Below are 17,711 nucleotides of genomic sequence, written 5' to 3'. Positions count from 1 at the left end.
CAATGCAAATCTCAGAGGCTATGCTTTTGTCAATGGTAAATGCCAATCTCGAAGGCCTTGCTTTCGCGAGCAGTTACGTCATAGACGCCATCTTTGCAATTTGAATCTCGAAGGCCATGCATGTTTTGCATCAATTGAAAGATTCTGTTGCTTGCGCCTCTCATGCGGCTAATATTACGGTCAAACGAGGCCAAGCTGCGTGAAAATGCACCATGGCCACTCTCTTTGGTAGTCACTCGGTCGGCTCCGGGCGCACTTCGCGACGTATCATACGGGAACGGTCCGACAGTTAGGACGTAACAGCGGGGTTCCCAATACATTGTATCCTATGGGAGCTATGCCGGGACCGGCGGAAAATGACGTAACAGCCGGGAAAACGCAGCAGTGAGGAACGTAACAGCGGGGTTCTACTGTACCATCAAAAAGATGAACAGAGCCAGGCTACCATATTATCCAGATTCCCTTGTCCCACAGTGCCTGACATTTCCATAAAATCCCATGCAAGCACCCCTACACGAGAAAGCGCCCCCCATCCTTTTTTCGGAAGATTTGAAATATGCGCCAATGACTGAGCAAGCGCACCCCTTCGCCTTCTGCCATTTTTTTTTCAACCTGTTCTGCTCTACAGAACTCTGCAGCAGTGGTTCCTAGAAACCCATGTTCTGAAAGTCTTTAGATATGTGCACGATTTCTTTGTACTTTTACAATAGTGTGGTGCTTCGGGGTTGCATTCTTAGTTGTCACAAATTGTTGGAACATTTGAAGGTCTTTCCCCTTCGTCATAACAGATGAAATCTGACACAAGGATTCCCCCCCGGTTCAGTAAAAGCACTAAATGCATGTGTATTCAATAAAGTATTTCGTTAGAAGCACATGTGTGCCCTCTTCTTAGGAGCTGTTCTGCCGCCATCTTGAATTTTGGTCCGTGACCGAGCAGGCCCCCCCCTCCAAATCTTGTCCGATTACCTTTCACTGTAGGGGGGGGAGGGGTGCTTGCTCGGGATTTTACAGTGCTTACAGTTTTAGCCTCTGTGTGCCATAATGGCATGATCGTCTGTCAGTTGTAGTCTTACAATGGAACCCCTCTTTTTTGTTCCTGCCATGTTAGTTTTCAAAACATACTGTATGAAAAGGATCCGAAACAGTTTGGGACGTGCGTGGCCCAGCACTCCAAACAACCATTGTACATAGAATGGTCAACGGGTTTCTTTTTTTTTGTAATTTTGTTACCATTCACACTACAGCATTGGCCAATCATTTGCACTATAAATTAAGCGACGCACCTTGTATCAACGCAGCTGTTGGCAGCCAGATGTTACCCTCCTTCTCTGGACTGCTTTTGCTTCTTAACTCGTTAATCGTGCAACCATCGCCGGCGATTGCAGCGCACTTGACAAATTGGGCTACGCTTCCCTCTACATGGTCTTTGCAATCGGCAAACTGTTGAAAGCTTGTTTGGCTGAGCCACTGTGACCTGTTGTGATTTGCAGATTTAAAGCATTGTAATAAATTACACAGGTTACACAGAGAGCTCAAGTCGGTCAGCTAATGACCATTAGGACTTGCTGTTCTGGCTAGATGCATGTGTACAATATTGCCAAAACCCTTTTTAGGGCCCCTAAAAAGGGAAGCGTGCCAACATGTGGTTGTTGCTTCACCCATTGTAGACAATTACCACATGGCTAATGTTTGATCCAGGCACAAGTGGTCCTACTCTAAGCACACTCATCATGCCTCTACTAGGTTGCCTATGCTTGTCATCTTACATGTTATAGGCAGGTTCTAGATGTCAGCCAAGCATACTGTGCCACTATGTCTGATGGCAGTGGTTATGCCACCCACTAGTCTGGCTCTGGAAGTAGGCTGTTGTGAACAGTGCAAACACAGTTTTGGTAGTATGTGTATTATACAATAGCCATCATCTACAGAGCACCAGTTTTGTGCTTGTGTGTTTCCTTTACAATGGGCCAGCCTGTATATGATGAAGCCATGAACTCTGCCACAACCTCAGTCATACAGTTGTCGGCATCATTCCTCATGACCCATGCCCCGTTTGCATATTTCATCCACCCATCTATCCATAGATTTGCCAATTGTGGAAGATAGAAATAAAGCAAAACATTTTAGTTCAAAGGGAAGTGGAAGCAACTTTGAATAGTAGCAGGATTTGACTTTCGGTAGAATTCAAGTGATAACCTGTAAAATATGTTACATTTTCAAATTGGCTATACTTAGAACATATAAGCCGGAGTAACAAGCTTTTAATCTTAAAAAAAAAATGATGAATCGATGTGACGTTAATTTGTTCATTTAACCTTGAAGTGGGGCTCCGCGGCATTGCGGATTTCCCCTGGATAGGTGTATTCACTGGGCAGCAGCCCTCTGGTGCAGTGAAACCACCTTTACAGGTGGTTACATGCTGTTTATATATGTCTATGCATTCATTTCGAATACTTCGGAATTTAGAATAATTTAAATTCTTTTCGAAGCGAATTCGAATACTGTAATATTCGTTCCAATATTCGAATTGCTCGAATATTCGCACAAGCCTAGTACTGTTTAGTTACATTTTTTTTTTCGGTAACGCCTACAGCACTGGTATAAAGAAGAGCATTTTTGTCATGACCCCTAACTTGCACAATTCTTTTAAGAATTGGGACTAAGCATGTGCAGATGTCGCTTTTTTGGTTCGAAGGGAAGCGGAAGCAACTTTAAATAGTAGCAGAATTTGAATAGCGGTAGCGTGCTGGTAATAAGCGGTAAAATATGTTACGCTTTAAAATTTACTATACTGAGTACATATAAGCCCGTATAGCAAGCTTTAAAGCTTAAAAAATAATTAATTGAGGTGAAGGTAATACGTACATTTAACCTTGAAGTGTGGCTTCGCGACAGTGCGGATTTCTCTTGGATAGGTGGTTTCACGGCATAGCGCTCTTTGCTGCAGTGAAACCACCTTTACAGGGGGGTTACACGCTATCAAATATATGTTTAGTCGTTTGTTTAGATTCGAAATTTCGAATAATTTAAATTCGTACGAATATTCGAAGCGCTCGAATATTTGCCCATGCCTAACAATGACTGACTTCAATGATTTGGCACATATCATATATCACAAAATGTACATTGACATGATGTTTAAGCTGTGACGTATAATCGTGGCAGCTGGAAATATTGCATCATTTTAGTTGTTACATCCCTCTATTGCTGTCTGCTTCGCTTTCGTGCTAAAAAAATGTTTGGTCAAGATGCCAAATAACCGCCGAGCTTTTTATGTGCTCTGCGACTAATAAGTAATTTCCATTGTAGTCGTTCCGTATGCAATGTCAATAGTGGTTTTTTTTTGCCATCTATTGCAGCACATGCATTTGTTTATAGCAGCTTTGAAAACTGACTAATTGTTCGGTAAGCAAGCCTATACAGGAACTTCTTTCAGAAACGTTCCACATTTTCGTGACATATTCACCTCGTCAGCTTGGATAGTTTTGTGTGAATGCTCATGTGTCCGGCTGTTGTGCACACATACACAGGAAAGATGTCAGTGGGTGCACATGACATCTCGGTGCCTTCCGAGGCTGTTTGTTTTGTTTTTTTGTCACAAAGAATATGCTACACAAAGTCTTTGCATCAAATCTGTGTGGGATTCACACATCTGAAGTAGAGCACTTGGGCCAGCACTTGTTTGGACCCAGACGTTTGAAGCTGGTGAGGTGGAGTTTTAGAAGATCATGGTCCCGGCAGTGCTTTGCCAGGAGGTGGCCTCCTAGACCACACCTTCCATGGATTCCTCATCTTCCTGCTGTGTAAGGCATTGAGAAGACACAAAATCACAGTCGAGTTGTTGATACTTGCCTGCACAGTATGTTTGTTTTGAGAAAAGTTTCATTATTTTGTCTGAGTAGTTGCATGTTGTGCGCTGCATTCACGTACTGCAAGCAATAGCATGATCGTTGCAAAATACAAATCTGTCTTTTCCTAAGTGTGTGACATAAAAAGTCTAACCGTGTTGAATCATGTTTGGTGGCCAAGCTAATTCATTAATTCGGCTTGATCGTAAAACTGAGCCCTATGGGTATTTGCTGGGCAATCGAAATTCCTTTGTTAGATCAGGAACTTCGTAAAATCAGGTTACGGTAGATCGAGCTTTAACTGTATAACATTGTTTATGAAGAGCTGTGTGCTTCAGTACTTCAGTTCAATTCACTACTAGTGACCACGGTGCACACTGTAGCTTGAAGTCTGGTATAGAGGCCATATCACGAACATCAACTGGGCTTATTTGCCCTCTGCAGGTGCTGTATGCAAAGCTGTTCTGTAAGGCTGCACCATGCCCATCGTGTACTTGTGTTAAACACTGTTAGTTCACTTCTGTGTTTGTTCCTTACACTTAAGTGACTTCCTACCCTACCCTGGCTGTTGCATGCATGCAGTGCTGCAACATCGTCGTCTTGTATGGGTAGCCTGTTATGGGTGTTCGCTACACAGTCGAACCACAATATAATAAAGTAAATTATGAGTAACCTTGCTTTTAGTAGAGTGTTAGAGAATACATGTTTATAATGAATTTTGGGATATAACGAGGTTATTTTTATGTCAGACGTGACTGTTATAACGAGGTTGGACTGTAGTCTGTCTGCGCATTTGCCTTCAAAATACCTTTCACACAGTGGTTGGGCCCTCTTCTTAGAATAACACGAGAAAGCATGAAATGTGGAACAGTACCCTGGAACTCTTGGCTCTGAGCTTGCGGTCGTCGATGAAGTTGTTGTTCTGCTTGTTGCTGTTTGTGGGTGAGGCTGATGGCAGGCCGGGGAAGAGGCCTGCATGAGTACCATATCAAGATTCTATAGAACGTGTGCCAAGATGCATTCACCAAAAAGCAAAGGCATGCATGGTGCACGAAAAAAGAAAGAAAATGCCAGCTTCGCAGTAAGCCGATCCACTGAAAGCACTATAGCAAGGTTTAACATTGCATTGAAAGCCTCTTGAAATGCTGGCTATATATGAGGTGAGCCTCCAGTGGCCTGATAAGATGTTGATCTATGACTACAAACACATCCTGTCGCAATGTTTGTGTCATGGGCAGTGCAGACAGAGGTGAGCCAACACAGTGCATTCTCCCTTGCTACGCTGCATCTCACAAACTTTGATATAATGCAACCTCCTGCTAGAGGCACATGAAGTGGCCAGCTATCTTGGCTCATCCAGTCTCAGCACGCGCTGTAGATTACCTGTAAAAAAAATTAGGAGCCCTTCCTTTATCCGGAAAATGGAGGCAAGCAAAGCTTGGCATGTGCATGCCTGACCTACTACTTTTCTTTCCTTCTTTCTTTCTATCGCGCTACGCAATGCTCCTTTTTTTTTCCTTCCTCCATGCCAGGAATCGAACCTTCATCCACGTGCTTAGTAGCGCAACACTTCTGGTGCTACAGGCAACAACGATGGTCATGCGTGAAACGATTAAAGGCAGCAATGAAATGTGGCAGCGTGAAATGACAAGTAACCTTAATAAAAGATCAGACTGCCATATCAGAAACTGCTGATCACGGAATAGCTGATGATTGAGAGAGCCATCATTTATTGCAAAATTATGCATGCAAATATGTATGCGACCGGTGCACCTTCGAAGGCCACATTTCTGTACACTCGCCAGCGCCATGTTTTTCGCGTACGCCGCCGCCACCGATATCTGTAACTCGTAAAAGCTTCACTTAAAATTTTGAACTAATAGGTCATTTTGTGTGAATTCACTCCGTGAGCATTCCAGGGTACCTTGATGCATGCGCCCCCCTTAGGGTGAGCCACTCTTTGAAGCGGGTGATGCCGCTGCGCCGCCATGTTCTTGCCAGCGTCCCGCGTCTCTCAGCGACGCCCTCGGAGAGCGTTGAGACGCAGTGAGCCTGAATATGGCAGCCGCGCCGCAGCAGACGCCACAGATGTTCACCCTAAAGTGGTGAACACGCGCATCAAAGCACCCTAGAACATTCCGAATGAGCCTGCCTCCTGGCGGCGAGTTTTGGCAGAAGCCGGTCGTACCTGGCGCTTTGACGCACTGTGTGAGCTGCTGGTAGACCTGTCGGATACGCTGCAGGTTGACGTGCGAGGCGACCTGGTGGTTGACCATGGGCAGCGGGTAGTCACGACCCACGACGCATCGTGCGGCCACCTGCACCGACTCCGGCGCAGTCCACGGCTCGTGGATGTAGTTGTTGGGAAAGTGCTTCAGCACCGGCAGATACTTCCTGCGTATAACAATGTTTGTTGGGCCAATGTCAAATGGGGCATTATACGTAACTGTGATTGAACATTTGTCTCATCTTTATGAGCGCCTTGTGCACATGGTTACAGGTTGCAGGTGCACATGGTTATGTTAAAGGACCAAGTACCTGGCGTGGTAGACACGATACAAAGGGCACAAAAACGGCAATTGGGGCAAAACATATGCATGAGGTTGACTTGTGAATACTGGCCTACTTTGTTCATGAAATATGTTAAGAGCAAGATGTAAGTAAAAGGTTAGTTTACGAACATGGGCACCTAAGTGCTAGCATTCAGTTTCATGTCGAAAGCGACGTTTTTTGGTATGAACACATGCAAATAAACAGCTGTAATTGGGAAGAACAGCGTAAAAGTAATTTATTACATTTTAATAATTGATCAGTTACATTTCTGACAAGTAACTGTAATAGGTTTTTTTCTTTCTGGAACGCGTTCTACAAGTCTGTTGTGATGGCTGAAGAACTCGTGCAAAAGTGCAACTCATGCGTTCTCCTATCGCTGTCGCACATGCTGCAAACAGGTTGTTTCAACTTCAAACAATGAGAAGACGCAAACCACCAAGAAAAAACAGGCAAAAGGAGGTGTGCCAAGAAGCGTGTCGAAAAAGTTTTAGAAACGAGGGAAGTGTGATATTCGCTCGCTGGCTTCATAATTACTTTTGCTATAGTGGCATGCATAAAAAGTCACAGTTTCGCCGCAAGGGCGAAGCAATGAATGCGATAGCAAGAAAAGTGGCCCGTGATGGACGCGCTGCAACTACCGTGCGTCCATCACTACCCGGCAGCTACTAGACAGTTTTAATTTCACGTACGTAGGGACCTCTCGTACGCGAACGTGAAAAGTACACGTACGTTACGTGCACGACATCTGAAACGCTTTTAGCTACACGTACGCGACGCGCGGTGAGAGCTACCACGTAGCTCCATCTGCTGAGAATCATGAACACTGCGGTAGCTTGTTCGAACGCCCGCGAGAGCAGACAGCGGAAGGGCAAGGTTCGCCCTGTGCAAATATAAGAAGAAGCGAGAGAGCTGGCCGACGCCTTTAAGTACTTTGAGTGCGCCCGTCGTCGCGCTCCTAGCGCCATCTCGCTGGTAATGAAGAAACGCTTATAAGCGCCTCCGTCTCGGAGTACTGCAAACAGTAAAGGGTGTGTATATAACGCTCGCCGTTAGTTACGTGAGGGATCTACGCTTTGTGGAGTAGTGCTTAGCGCACCGCGCTGCGAATTGAGAGGTCGCTGGTTCGATTCCGCGCTTCAGAAGCATTTTTTCTGATTTATTTTTCTTTGGGATATTTGGGATACATACATACAGCGCAGCATGGCGACGGCGACGGCAAAAACCAGCCGAGACTGTCCATATAATTGCTATCGCAATAATAAGACGACTAAGGACATCAATTACGGCAGTAATTATAGAAATAAGGTTAATTGACATTTTAGTTGGGTGAGACAGGTGACCGGGTCTAATTGGAGAATTGAAGCCCGTCCTACGAAGAGCATTGCCGCTCTGAGATTTCGAAGTAGCGGCCGCTGGTTATTCTTGTGGAGTGATGAAGTTTGACCAATTTCGCCGGTTCAATCGAAATCGAAACGCCGAGGAGTGCAACTTCCATACTCTTCCGAGACGTCCATAATGAGCGAGCGTCGTAAGATCAGCCATCGATCTACTTCGCTTCATGTGTGTGCGGGCTGTGCTTGCCATTATAGCACGCTGGGCGCATGTAGGTTAGCGAATGTAGAACAATTAACTAACACTACTTAAATCGTTGTCGAAAACAGAGATGCCATTCTTGTCGTCTGCTAGGGTATGACAGTTACGCTCAGAGTCGATTCGGTTTCGGTTTCACCTGTCAGTTTCGCCGAATTCCCTCACTTCGCAAAAGTTACCAGAGGCCGCTTTTTGGAAACCTCAAAGTGGCAATCGGCCCTTCGCAGGAAGGGCCTTGATTTTCCCATTCGACCCGACAACCTATTTCTTCTAATTAAAAAGTCAGTTATCTTAATTTCTATTATTAATGCCGTAGTTACTGTCTCTAGATATCGTAAGATGGTTGCCGCCACGGAAAATGTAATTACGAAGGCAGCGAGCAAATATCGTAGTCCCCTTGTTTTCTAAGGACTTAGTGTGCGACCGGCACCGGCGGGCGAATATACCAGCGACGAGGATCGGACCATTGAAGCGCAACGCAAGCGCGATGCACGCCGCCGCGACTGCACACGTCTTCCCGGGGTAACAGCGAGGTTTAAACTCACTACACCAGGGGTCGGCAACCTGTGGCCAGCGGAGCACCATTACGCGGCCCCGGGAACGACGTCAGAACCCCCCTCTCCTTATCACTTCTTATCTCGACTGTAATGTAGCTTCCTGTCTGTAAAGAAGCTTTCTCGGTAATAAACAAAACTGATTTTTATTCCAGTTTTGTACTTTATTGTCAATTGGCCGATTTTTTTCTCTGCCTGCTACCTCCCCAACCCCCTTCCTATTTGCCGTCCGGCCCCCGCCATATTGGCTTCAGGCAACTCGGCCCCCGCCTCATAAGGTTGCCGACCCCTGCACTAAACTAGTATTCACTACAGCAGACCCACAGTGACAGCTTTGCTGGTTTCTGTCTTCACACTATTGGAATGGCTCTGCATTTTCGGTATTTACTGATCAGTGATAACTATACTGCTTGAATACTTCGGGATAGAAAGCCTGCTAAAACACGGCAAGTGAAGGTTCCTGTCAACACAAATACAGAACACAATCCTTGTTCTTTGTTGGCACCTCATCGTATCGTGTAGCCGAACGGGCATGTTGAAACAAAAGTACGCAAGCAGTGTTTTCGTGCAAGCTTGCCTACCGAATGTAGTCTCCGGAAGGGTCTGCCTTGCGTCCGAATCGCACGGGGCAGTAGACGTGGAAGAATTGCTGAAAAAAGGACGAGCAAGAGAGCCACATCCAGGAGCCCGCGTTGACGCTCCAGTCGGCGTCCAGGAGCAGCTCGTCGAAGACCTTCATGCCTTCCTCCCAGGAAAGCCAGAGGTCGCCTCGTGTCAGGAAACAGGCGACCGCGTGCCTCGCCACGTGATGGATCCAGCCCTCCTCGCGTAGCTGTCGCATGATGGCGTCGATCCACGGATAGCCTGTCTGACCCTGCACGGAAAAAGAATTTGCATTCGCTTGTAGTGAGCTGAACGTAATAACCGCTCTTCCTTCTCGCCTACTTCACCCTAAGCAACAAAACACGCTTCGAAAGGATATCGAAACGCAGCGGCGTCTACGCTGCCGGTATTTCGTTCGACCACCCTTTCGTTCACACTTGTCATCATCGGCGTGCATACGGGTGGAGGCGGGCGGGGGGGGGGGGGGGGCATTCGCTAATCACACAAGGGGGTGGGGGAGCGCAAAGTCCGCCCCATACGCATACCTTAACTCAGTCGGCCTGTCTCGTCATTGTTTAAGGAGCAGAGTTATGGCCACGCATTTTTTTAACGATAGTGCCCCCCCCCCTCTTGTGGGGGAACCCTGCTCACGCCTATGCTCATCTTTATAGAGCAGGTTCGCTGCCCATAGAAATACCGCCGCGTGACTTACATTGGCCCACTTGGCGAGTGCTTCTGCGTTGACGTCCCAGGGTATCTGCACGCACATGGGGTTGTTGTGCATGCGGTCGAAGTTTGGGTTGCGCGTGGCGGCGCAGTAGAAGAACTCACGCCACAGCAGCTGGCCCTGAAGTGACAGTGGCGGGTTCGAGTTCCTGATCTGCATGCAGAAACGTGCATAGCGCTCTTGCCGAAGGGCCGTTCGCCAGCTTCGGACGCCGGAGAGGCATCGTGGTACCGCTTCGGACTCACCTTTCGGTAAAGGTCCGCCAGCTGGTGGTAGAAGAGGCGAGCAGATAGGCAGCCGAACCGTAGGTACGGACTCAGGCCCGTCTGACTGGCCAGCAATGCTTTGGGTGTCATCCTGGGGCTACCGAAGCTCGCCACCCACGCCTGCTGCAGCGCGGGTCATTAATGAATCAAGAGTTCCCAGCGGGATGGGCTTGGGGAACGGCGGGAAAGTAAAGCGGGGGACAGACGGGTCCGATTTTCCATGCGATCCGACGGCCGACGCCGTGGTGGGGGAGAGGGAATGGTGGCTGTACGATGCTATGAAAGGTCACCATTCCGGTTTCCCTTCCGCCGTGTCGGACGTCGAATCGCATGAAAAATCGTACCGTCTGTCTCGCCCTTAAGACCTGCGCACCTTGCGTTCCATGTGTCGCTCTAGCCGCGCTAATGCCTCCGTTTCACCTCCTGGCCACACTGCTGCCTTCAAGTTGTCGGTGTCAAAACCTGCGGAAAGACGACAAGCTGTGTGTAGAAGCCTGAAGCGGATCTCGGGGACAATGTCTCGCTTGCCTAGCTCGGCGAGCGTGGGCACGGCGAAGCGTTCGTCGTGGTCCTCGTCGATGGGCGTCCGCGGCAGGGACTCGGGTGCCGGCAAGGGCTGCGCCGGAGGCTCCATGTCCACCACGACGCTCTGGAACTGGCGGTACGTGAGCGGTGTCTTGCCACCGTGGCGCTCTAGGATGCGCTCCAGTGGGTACAATGTGTGCGACGGTTCGCACACCACGCTCACGCCCATCTCATGCGCCAGTGCCGTGATCTTCTGGTCGCGAATCGCACCGTACGGCTCCGGGTCTTGCTCAAAGGTCAGGTGTGTCACGCGCCATTCCTGCATACGCGCACGTCTGCTGTTATCCCCGCCTTTTGCGCAAACGGGCTTTGGAAGAGGAGTGGGTGATCGGGGAGGCCTTGAGGGTGCCGAGCGGTTCTTTTTCAGGGATGATATGGTTAATTAAGCCTGCAGGGTTTCACTGTAACAAGCAAAGTTGGCAAAATGAGTTGCTCTGTCAGGTGATCTATTATTTCCAAAACGTACCAGCCCGACACTTTCATTTCGCGTACTACTTTCTGCTGCTAAACAAAATGAATGAATGAATGAATGAATGAACGGAGCAACAGATATGTAGACCGGGCTCGGACCACACAGGGGAGCTTTCACGGCCGACCGGGAATGCCGTGCCCTATTGAATTGAAATCTCGCGCGCGCTTTTGTGCAATAGAATATTAGGTTTTCGTGCTTACGCAAGGCTGCTATGCATTAGTTGACTGGGTAAAGTTACGCAAAAGCAACCGACTCTGTTAAAAAAATGCAGTGCGATTTGAAACGAGCGTTTTCATTGCTTCTGCTTCATTCAAAGCACTTGGCGCTGAAGTATTGATTGAAGTGCGGCCTGCGCATGACGTGGCTTTTCTGTTTACGTATACATGCGCAAGCGGCTGAGGGCATAGGCGTGCGCACAGGGGGGGGGGGGGGGCGCCCCCCTAATCACCTAAGAGGGGGGGGGCGCAAAATGTGCCCCGTACATTACATTAACCCTTCTAGTCACCTAAGAGGGGGGGGGTCGCAAAATCTGCCCCATACATTGACTTAGAAGGGGGGGGGGGCGCTGCGATGAACCTTTGCCCCACCCCCCCTGATGGGGAACCCTGCGCACGCCTATGGCTGAGGGTACCCATCCTGGATTCCTTGGCGGCTCAAACACCTCAGGACGTATCAATCAAGTTCTTGACTGACTGACTGACTGAGGTGTGACAAAGTTAAAAAAAATGAAAGCTATAGGACTGCTATGCAAGCATAGTTACATACCATTGGTAGACGGCGCTCATGTATATACCTGGATACCTGATACCTCTGACTTTAGCCTTGAGCAGGAGCTTTAGACCGTTTTATCGATTTGAACCTAAGTCATCAATCTATCTTAGGTCCATTGCAGGATGAAAACCTTTCCCAGTGATCTCCAGCCCACCCTGTCCTGCGCGATGTGATTCCAGTTTACTCCTCCATATCTATTAATTTCGTCGCTCTATCCAACCCTTAGCCGTCCTCGGTCGCGCCTCCCATCTCTTGGTATCCATTCCGACACACTAACTGACCATCGGTTATCTGTCCTCCTCAGGACGTGGCCCGCCCAGGTACATTTTTTATATGCGGAGCAGCCCTTTGACTAGCCTGTGTAACGCTGTCCCTCCGTCCGCACAAACGCGAGGCAACGCGCTTCCCTCGGCGCAGGTGTTGGAGCTGTGCCAAGTAGGTCACGCCGCAGCTGGGCGTTGACGTCACGCTCCCCTCGCACGCTTCCCTCGCAGATGCGCGTGTACGTCACTCTCTCCCTCACCTGCCGGGGCGCCCGCAGCTGCTGGCTCCAACGCCCGCTCGCCTCCCGTGTCTGCGTTTCAAACAAACGTTTACACCAGTAAACGCTACACCGAGTTTCGCTTCAAACGAATCTTCCAGCGCTCACCGCAGCACCCGCGTTAGCGCCGTTCAACCCGTGACGCCACCCGTGCGCAACGCTGCTGCTTCGCATCCCATCAGGGTTCCCTTCGGGGAGATGGTCCACTTTTTTTCCTCTCAGTGCGCACTACGATATCGGCTACACCTGTGTGCTCTCTGATCCACTCTGCTGTCTTCCTATTCTGTCACTTTCCGTTCCATCGCACGCTGGGTGGTCCATGGCTTCTTCTCGAGTTTCTTTGTTATCCTCCAAGTTTCTGCTCCATTGGCAAATTACAATGGTTGTACACATTCTGCTGTAGTGAAAGTGGTAAGTTCTTCGTAATGTCCATTGTACTCGCGCTATCCCGCCCTTATTCTTCGGTGGATTTCCATTACATGAGTTTGCACCCCTGTTTATGTGGCCTAGATAGACATACTCTTGTACTGATTCAAGGGCCCGGTTGTCTATCAAGAACGCTTGCTCTGTAGCCGGACCACCTGGCGTTATCTTTGTCTTTTCATCATCTCCAGTCCTATACCTTGACACTTTTTTTATTTAATTATTTAACCATTTGTTTTTTAGCAACTTGTCGCCGTCATTGCTGAAGAGTACAATGTCGTCCGCAAACCTTAAATCGCTGAGATATTCTCCGTTAATCTTAATACCTATTTCTTCCCAACCTGGTCGTTTGAATACTTCCAGACATGTAGTAAATACCAATGGAGAGATCTCCTTGACGGACTCGATCGCAAAGTAGCTGTGGAATCCCTGTACAGTTGAAACCATAGGCGTGCGCACGGGAGGGGGGGGGGGCAAAAACAGCCCCATACATTGACTTAATAGTGGGAGGGGGCGCTACGATGAACCTTCGCCCCCCCCCCCCCCCCGCTTCCCCCCTGATGGGGAACCCTGCGCACGCCTACGGTTGAACCCCTGTATAAGACGGAGACATCGGGGAGCAGTTCTTGTCCCTTACATGATAGCCACTATACATGAGGGGTCTCTTATAAGCAGGGTACCACGTTTTCATTTTCTGATCAACCCCTATTACGATGTGGTGTCTCTTATACCCAGTTGTCTATTATGTACCGCTGCACATCGACGATAGCGTGAAAGACGATGTTGAAGGTCGTGTGGTTCGTGCTTGCCGGTTTTCCCACCTGCGCCAGCTCGCTTACCTTTCGCTTTGTCAAGTGTAGCAACAAGTATTTTTACACCTGTTGCATTTGGTGTATGTGCCGGATCCGAATCCGCAAGGTTGTGGACATAGAGTTTCCTACAATTACCTAGAGGGAACTATGGCGCTGCGATCGTTCAGCCACCATGGGAATGATGGATAGTACACGGATTTGCCTAATCTTCGTGCTTACGGCTTCGAACGCACTTGTGGCTTTGTTTATCGCTGTGTTTTGGCGTTTGTTACGGATAAAAGAATGGACCATTGTGAACTTCGTGACTAGGTTTGAATTGGTGAGCCTAAAAAGGTTAAAGTGGTGAAGTGGAACTGCTCACTTTTGCTGAACTTTGTCTTGCGACAAAGTGGATGCAGGCGACGCGGAGACAAACGGAGCCGAAAGAACGAAGTTTAGACGAATCCGTGTACTACCCACCAAACTTTTAGTACACTGTACCATCATTCCCATGCTGGCTGAAGCGCCATGCGTTGCAGCTCCCATAGACACTAGCGCCAGAGTTCCCTGTAGTGTATCTATATGAAACTCTGTGGTTGTGGGATCGGACCCGACCGACGGAAAGGGTGCTTTTTCGTCCACTTTAATTCATTTAAATTTACGTCATCGTTACTGCACTACAGTTAAGACAATAATTAATACGCCCTATGCTCACCTTTGTTTAACCGTCTGTTGGAATCATTTGGTTGTTTGAGGTAGTGTTTTATGTAGAGTAGAGTAGAGTAGAACCTATAAACTCTGGCACACAATGCAAACATGCGACACGGTTGCTGTCCATGCTTCGTTCAGGGAAGCACCCACCACCGTATCTTAACGGGGTTTTTGTGCGCGACGCTCTAACGACGGCCGCGCTGGACACAATGTATCATCGAGGATCCTGTGCGTGTGTTCACGTGAAGTGGGTGTGTTTTTCCCCTAAAGTGAACGCCCACGTGCAATCGGGTCTTCGAGTGGCGTCGGCATGACAGCGAGGTGAACGTGGGGTTAACGGCACAGAGACACCGTGGCACTGAAGGGAAAAGCCATTTTCTTCATCAAGTAAAAAAGGGGTATGCTGTGTTGGTGAACGGGATATGTGTGTCCATTAAAAGGTGGTGTTCTCGCGCGTTTCTCTTATCGAGATTAAGTGAGAACACAAGGACCTAAAACGAGCGTCTCAGCTAAGTATGATGAGACGAGCTTGTGGACGTTCTAGCGGTCGAGTGCTCGCTGTCATGGTGACACTTCTTCGAGGGGAGTTTATCTATTCTTCGTTCTAGTGACTCGTAAAACGTGCGAAATAAGCCAAGTTAGCCTTCCTTATTACAGCGTCCGCCCTCCCCTCAGCCAGCATCAGAAAACTCTCCAGGGGAGGGTGTCTGAATATTGGGTGTTCAGGAGGAAACTTCGGATCTTCCTAGAAATACAGGTATCTGTTCAGCATTGGAAGTCAGACGCAAAAAAAATATGCGCTCTGGTGTAGTCGTCCATGCCGAGTCTACTGCGCATGTTTTCTGATGACCCTCTCCCTATAGAGTTGCCTCGGAAGCCTCAACCACATAGCAGCGATTGAATAACTTAGACTAGAAAAGCGAATTAAATTTCAATGTGAAGTATAATTCAGTGTCATAAAACTCGATTTTTCAGTATAGTGTCCAAAGGCGTCGGTATTACGTGTTCTACTCTAGTACTGGGAGCGTAGATGTGTCGAGACGAGTGATGTTAGCCAATATCAACCGTTGTGTCGACAGTGCGAGTGCGCATACCACAAGTTATTTTAACTAAAGCCCCACGGTTGAACGAGAAATGAAGGAAACTACCTTGAATATCTTGGGGAACACGTCGGCTGGCTGTCCGCGGACGACAAAAAGGCGTGAGTTGAGCTTCCGCAATCGGGCATCCAGATCCTCGAGGCTCTGCAGGAGAAACCTGCGCAACGAGCCCCCCGCAGTCATGGCCGTGTCGCCGTCCAGAAATGTGAGATGTACCGCCCACGTCGTAAATGGTTCGTGGACCGTGGCAGTACTCGAAGGGCTGGTGTACTACTCACCTCCACTTGTTGACGCCCGCGTTGGATGATCCAGCGAACCAGGGGTCCAGAATGTACACGCATCGGCACGTGCGCGCCCCTTGAAGTCCCACCCTGAGCGCTGGCTGGTCGTGTAACCGCAGTCCCTTGCGGAACCAGTGCACCACGTGGCGTTCGCCGTTGCTGTTGCCGCCCACGGACGTCGCCTGTTGCTGATGGTGCGGAGGCGCCGGAGCGGGCGCGTGCGACATGGCCGCCATCACTACGGACGCGTCGCTAGATTCCGGCAGTCGGTCCTGCCCATGAGGTGACGTGTACCGTCCGCACCGACTCCGAGGTCCCAGTCCTACTGCTGTCGTTCGCCGCGATGTTAAGGGCGGGTTCTTCGCTCAACCGGTGTTCGAGGTCGCGGAATGACTCTGTCGCGGTGCCGCGTTGGGAGACGTCATGGTGGCAACGGTCGAAGGCGCTGAACGGCTGAAGAGCGGCACAGCGATGCGACGCGCTACGGACACAGCACGGCGTCTTCAACGTGACCCGGAGCGGCGGCAGGATCCCATTGGAGGACGCCGGCAACGTCACGTGAACGGCCTCGCGGACGGTCACGTTGCGCGCGCCGTGCGCGGCGCGTTGCCGTGTTCCTCCCCCGCCAACCAACGGCGCCGGTAGTCGGCGCAGTGGCGGCCTCTCGCCAGCCCGCCTCTGAGTTTTAGGTTGCATAACGGTTGCGATCGGAATGCACGCGCGGCCTAATCGATACAGGCGGCAATGCAACGGCGACTTTGCGACGTCGCGCTCGCCCGCGTGCTGCGTGAGCTTCGTGTCAGTGCTGATACCATGGTTGCCGAAATTCTTGCTGTCTCCCTCGTGTTTTGCCTCCCTTCCGCCCTGGACTTTTGCTTCGCCTCCGTAACACAATCTGAACAAGGTCTCGGTCTGGTCGTTGCTGAAAGCAGCCGATTGTTCACGTGACTGGGAGACAAAGGAGGGGAAAGAAAACGTGTTTCACCTGAATGGACATGCGTCTACTGAGCAAAGAACTGTAAACATGATATAAGATTGCGCGCACGCTTTATGCTTCATATATCTTCTTCGACCGTTCAGTCTTCCTCCAAGCTGTACTGATGTCTCTCTTTGCTGCTTTGTATAATACATGGTGTGCAAAAGCACTGTTTTTTTTACTCATGACAGATGCTAGTGTCGCTTTTCCAACCCTATCCCTGTTTGCGTTTACGAACTTTATTTATTTTCTTAAAATCTTTGTTTGTTCTGTTTGTTTAGCTTCATCGCACCAATTAAATCTTGTTGCTTAACTCTTGTATACTCTATAGCAGTGGTTCTCAGTCACGGATGTTTCGGGGACCCCTTGTGAACCCGTGGAAGCAATGAGGGACCCCTTGCAGTGAGAGAAAAAAAAAGGGGGAGGGGCGGGGGAGGTCATAAATTAACACAGGAGGCAGCGTGAAATATGTGCCTTTTACCTCTCCCTCCATGGCAAGTAATGGTCAAACTAAAGTGCAACGCAAATTCGATCTCAACAGCTTGTCAATAAGTTGTGCGGTGTGCAGCCACATTCAACCTGTTTCGAGCTATGCTTGCTCTTCAAATACGCAAGCCTAGAAAAAAGTGTGCTGTCGTGCATATGTCATAGAAACTGCAACAATTGCTTTACAGCCATCTCATAGACAAGGGGAAACATTAGTCGGCTTCGCCGCAATGCAAAAGTGTTATGCGGTGAAGCATACCAAAAATCAGAAGGGGTCGCTGTCACCGGACATAATGAAACCCATTCTCCAAAAAAAAAAAAAAAACTTTTTTTAGAATGAATTTTGCGGATCCCAAAAATAGATTCGCGGACCCCCGTTTGAGAACCACTGCTCTATAGAATGCGGTGTCACGGGTAACCCGTTTATGCAGTG

The 17,711-nt window shown here is 49.0% G+C and overlaps 1 protein-coding gene across 1 annotated transcript; it reads right to left on the bottom strand.

Annotated features, from left to right (window-relative positions):
• Positions 1-3,671: 3,671 nt before the first annotated feature.
• Positions 3,672-16,154, bottom strand: LOC119387571 (cryptochrome-1). The gene is made up of 10 exons (XM_049413558.1): positions 15,814-16,154; positions 15,584-15,692; positions 10,670-10,985; positions 10,515-10,603; positions 10,121-10,261; positions 9,861-10,028; positions 9,127-9,419; positions 6,037-6,242; positions 4,723-4,820; positions 3,672-3,799 (listed from the first exon to the last, which is right to left on the bottom strand). The coding sequence occupies exons 1-10, from the start codon at positions 16,050-16,052 to the stop codon at positions 3,764-3,766; spliced, it is 1,695 nt and encodes a 564-aa protein (XP_049269515.1). The 5' UTR covers positions 16,053-16,154; the 3' UTR covers positions 3,672-3,763.
• Between the last annotated feature and the right edge of the window lie 1,557 nt (positions 16,155-17,711).

The sequence above is a fragment of the Rhipicephalus sanguineus genome, chromosome 3 (assembly GCF_013339695.2).
Source record: "Rhipicephalus sanguineus isolate Rsan-2018 chromosome 3, BIME_Rsan_1.4, whole genome shotgun sequence".
In the NCBI taxonomy this organism is placed as follows: Eukaryota; Metazoa; Arthropoda; class Arachnida; order Ixodida; family Ixodidae; genus Rhipicephalus; species Rhipicephalus sanguineus.
Note: the sequence above shows the minus strand (reverse complement) of the source record. Positions and strands in the feature narration are given on the sequence as shown.

What these genes read in the sequence shown, in the direction of transcription:
- LOC119387571 (XM_049413558.1), bottom strand. Translation starts at nt 16,052, where the DNA reads ATGGCGGCCATGTCGCACGCGCCCGCTCCGGCGCCTCCGCACCATCAG. An exon ending in GCGGGCGTCAACAAGTGGAG is followed by an intron (nt 15,693 to 15,813) that starts GTGAGTAGTACA and finishes CTCGTTGCGCAG; the next exon opens with GTTTCTCCTGCAGAGCCTCG. An exon ending in CCTTCCGGAGACTACATTCG is followed by an intron (nt 6,243 to 9,126) that starts GTAGGCAAGCTT and finishes TGTTATACGCAG; the next exon opens with GAAGTATCTGCCGGTGCTGA.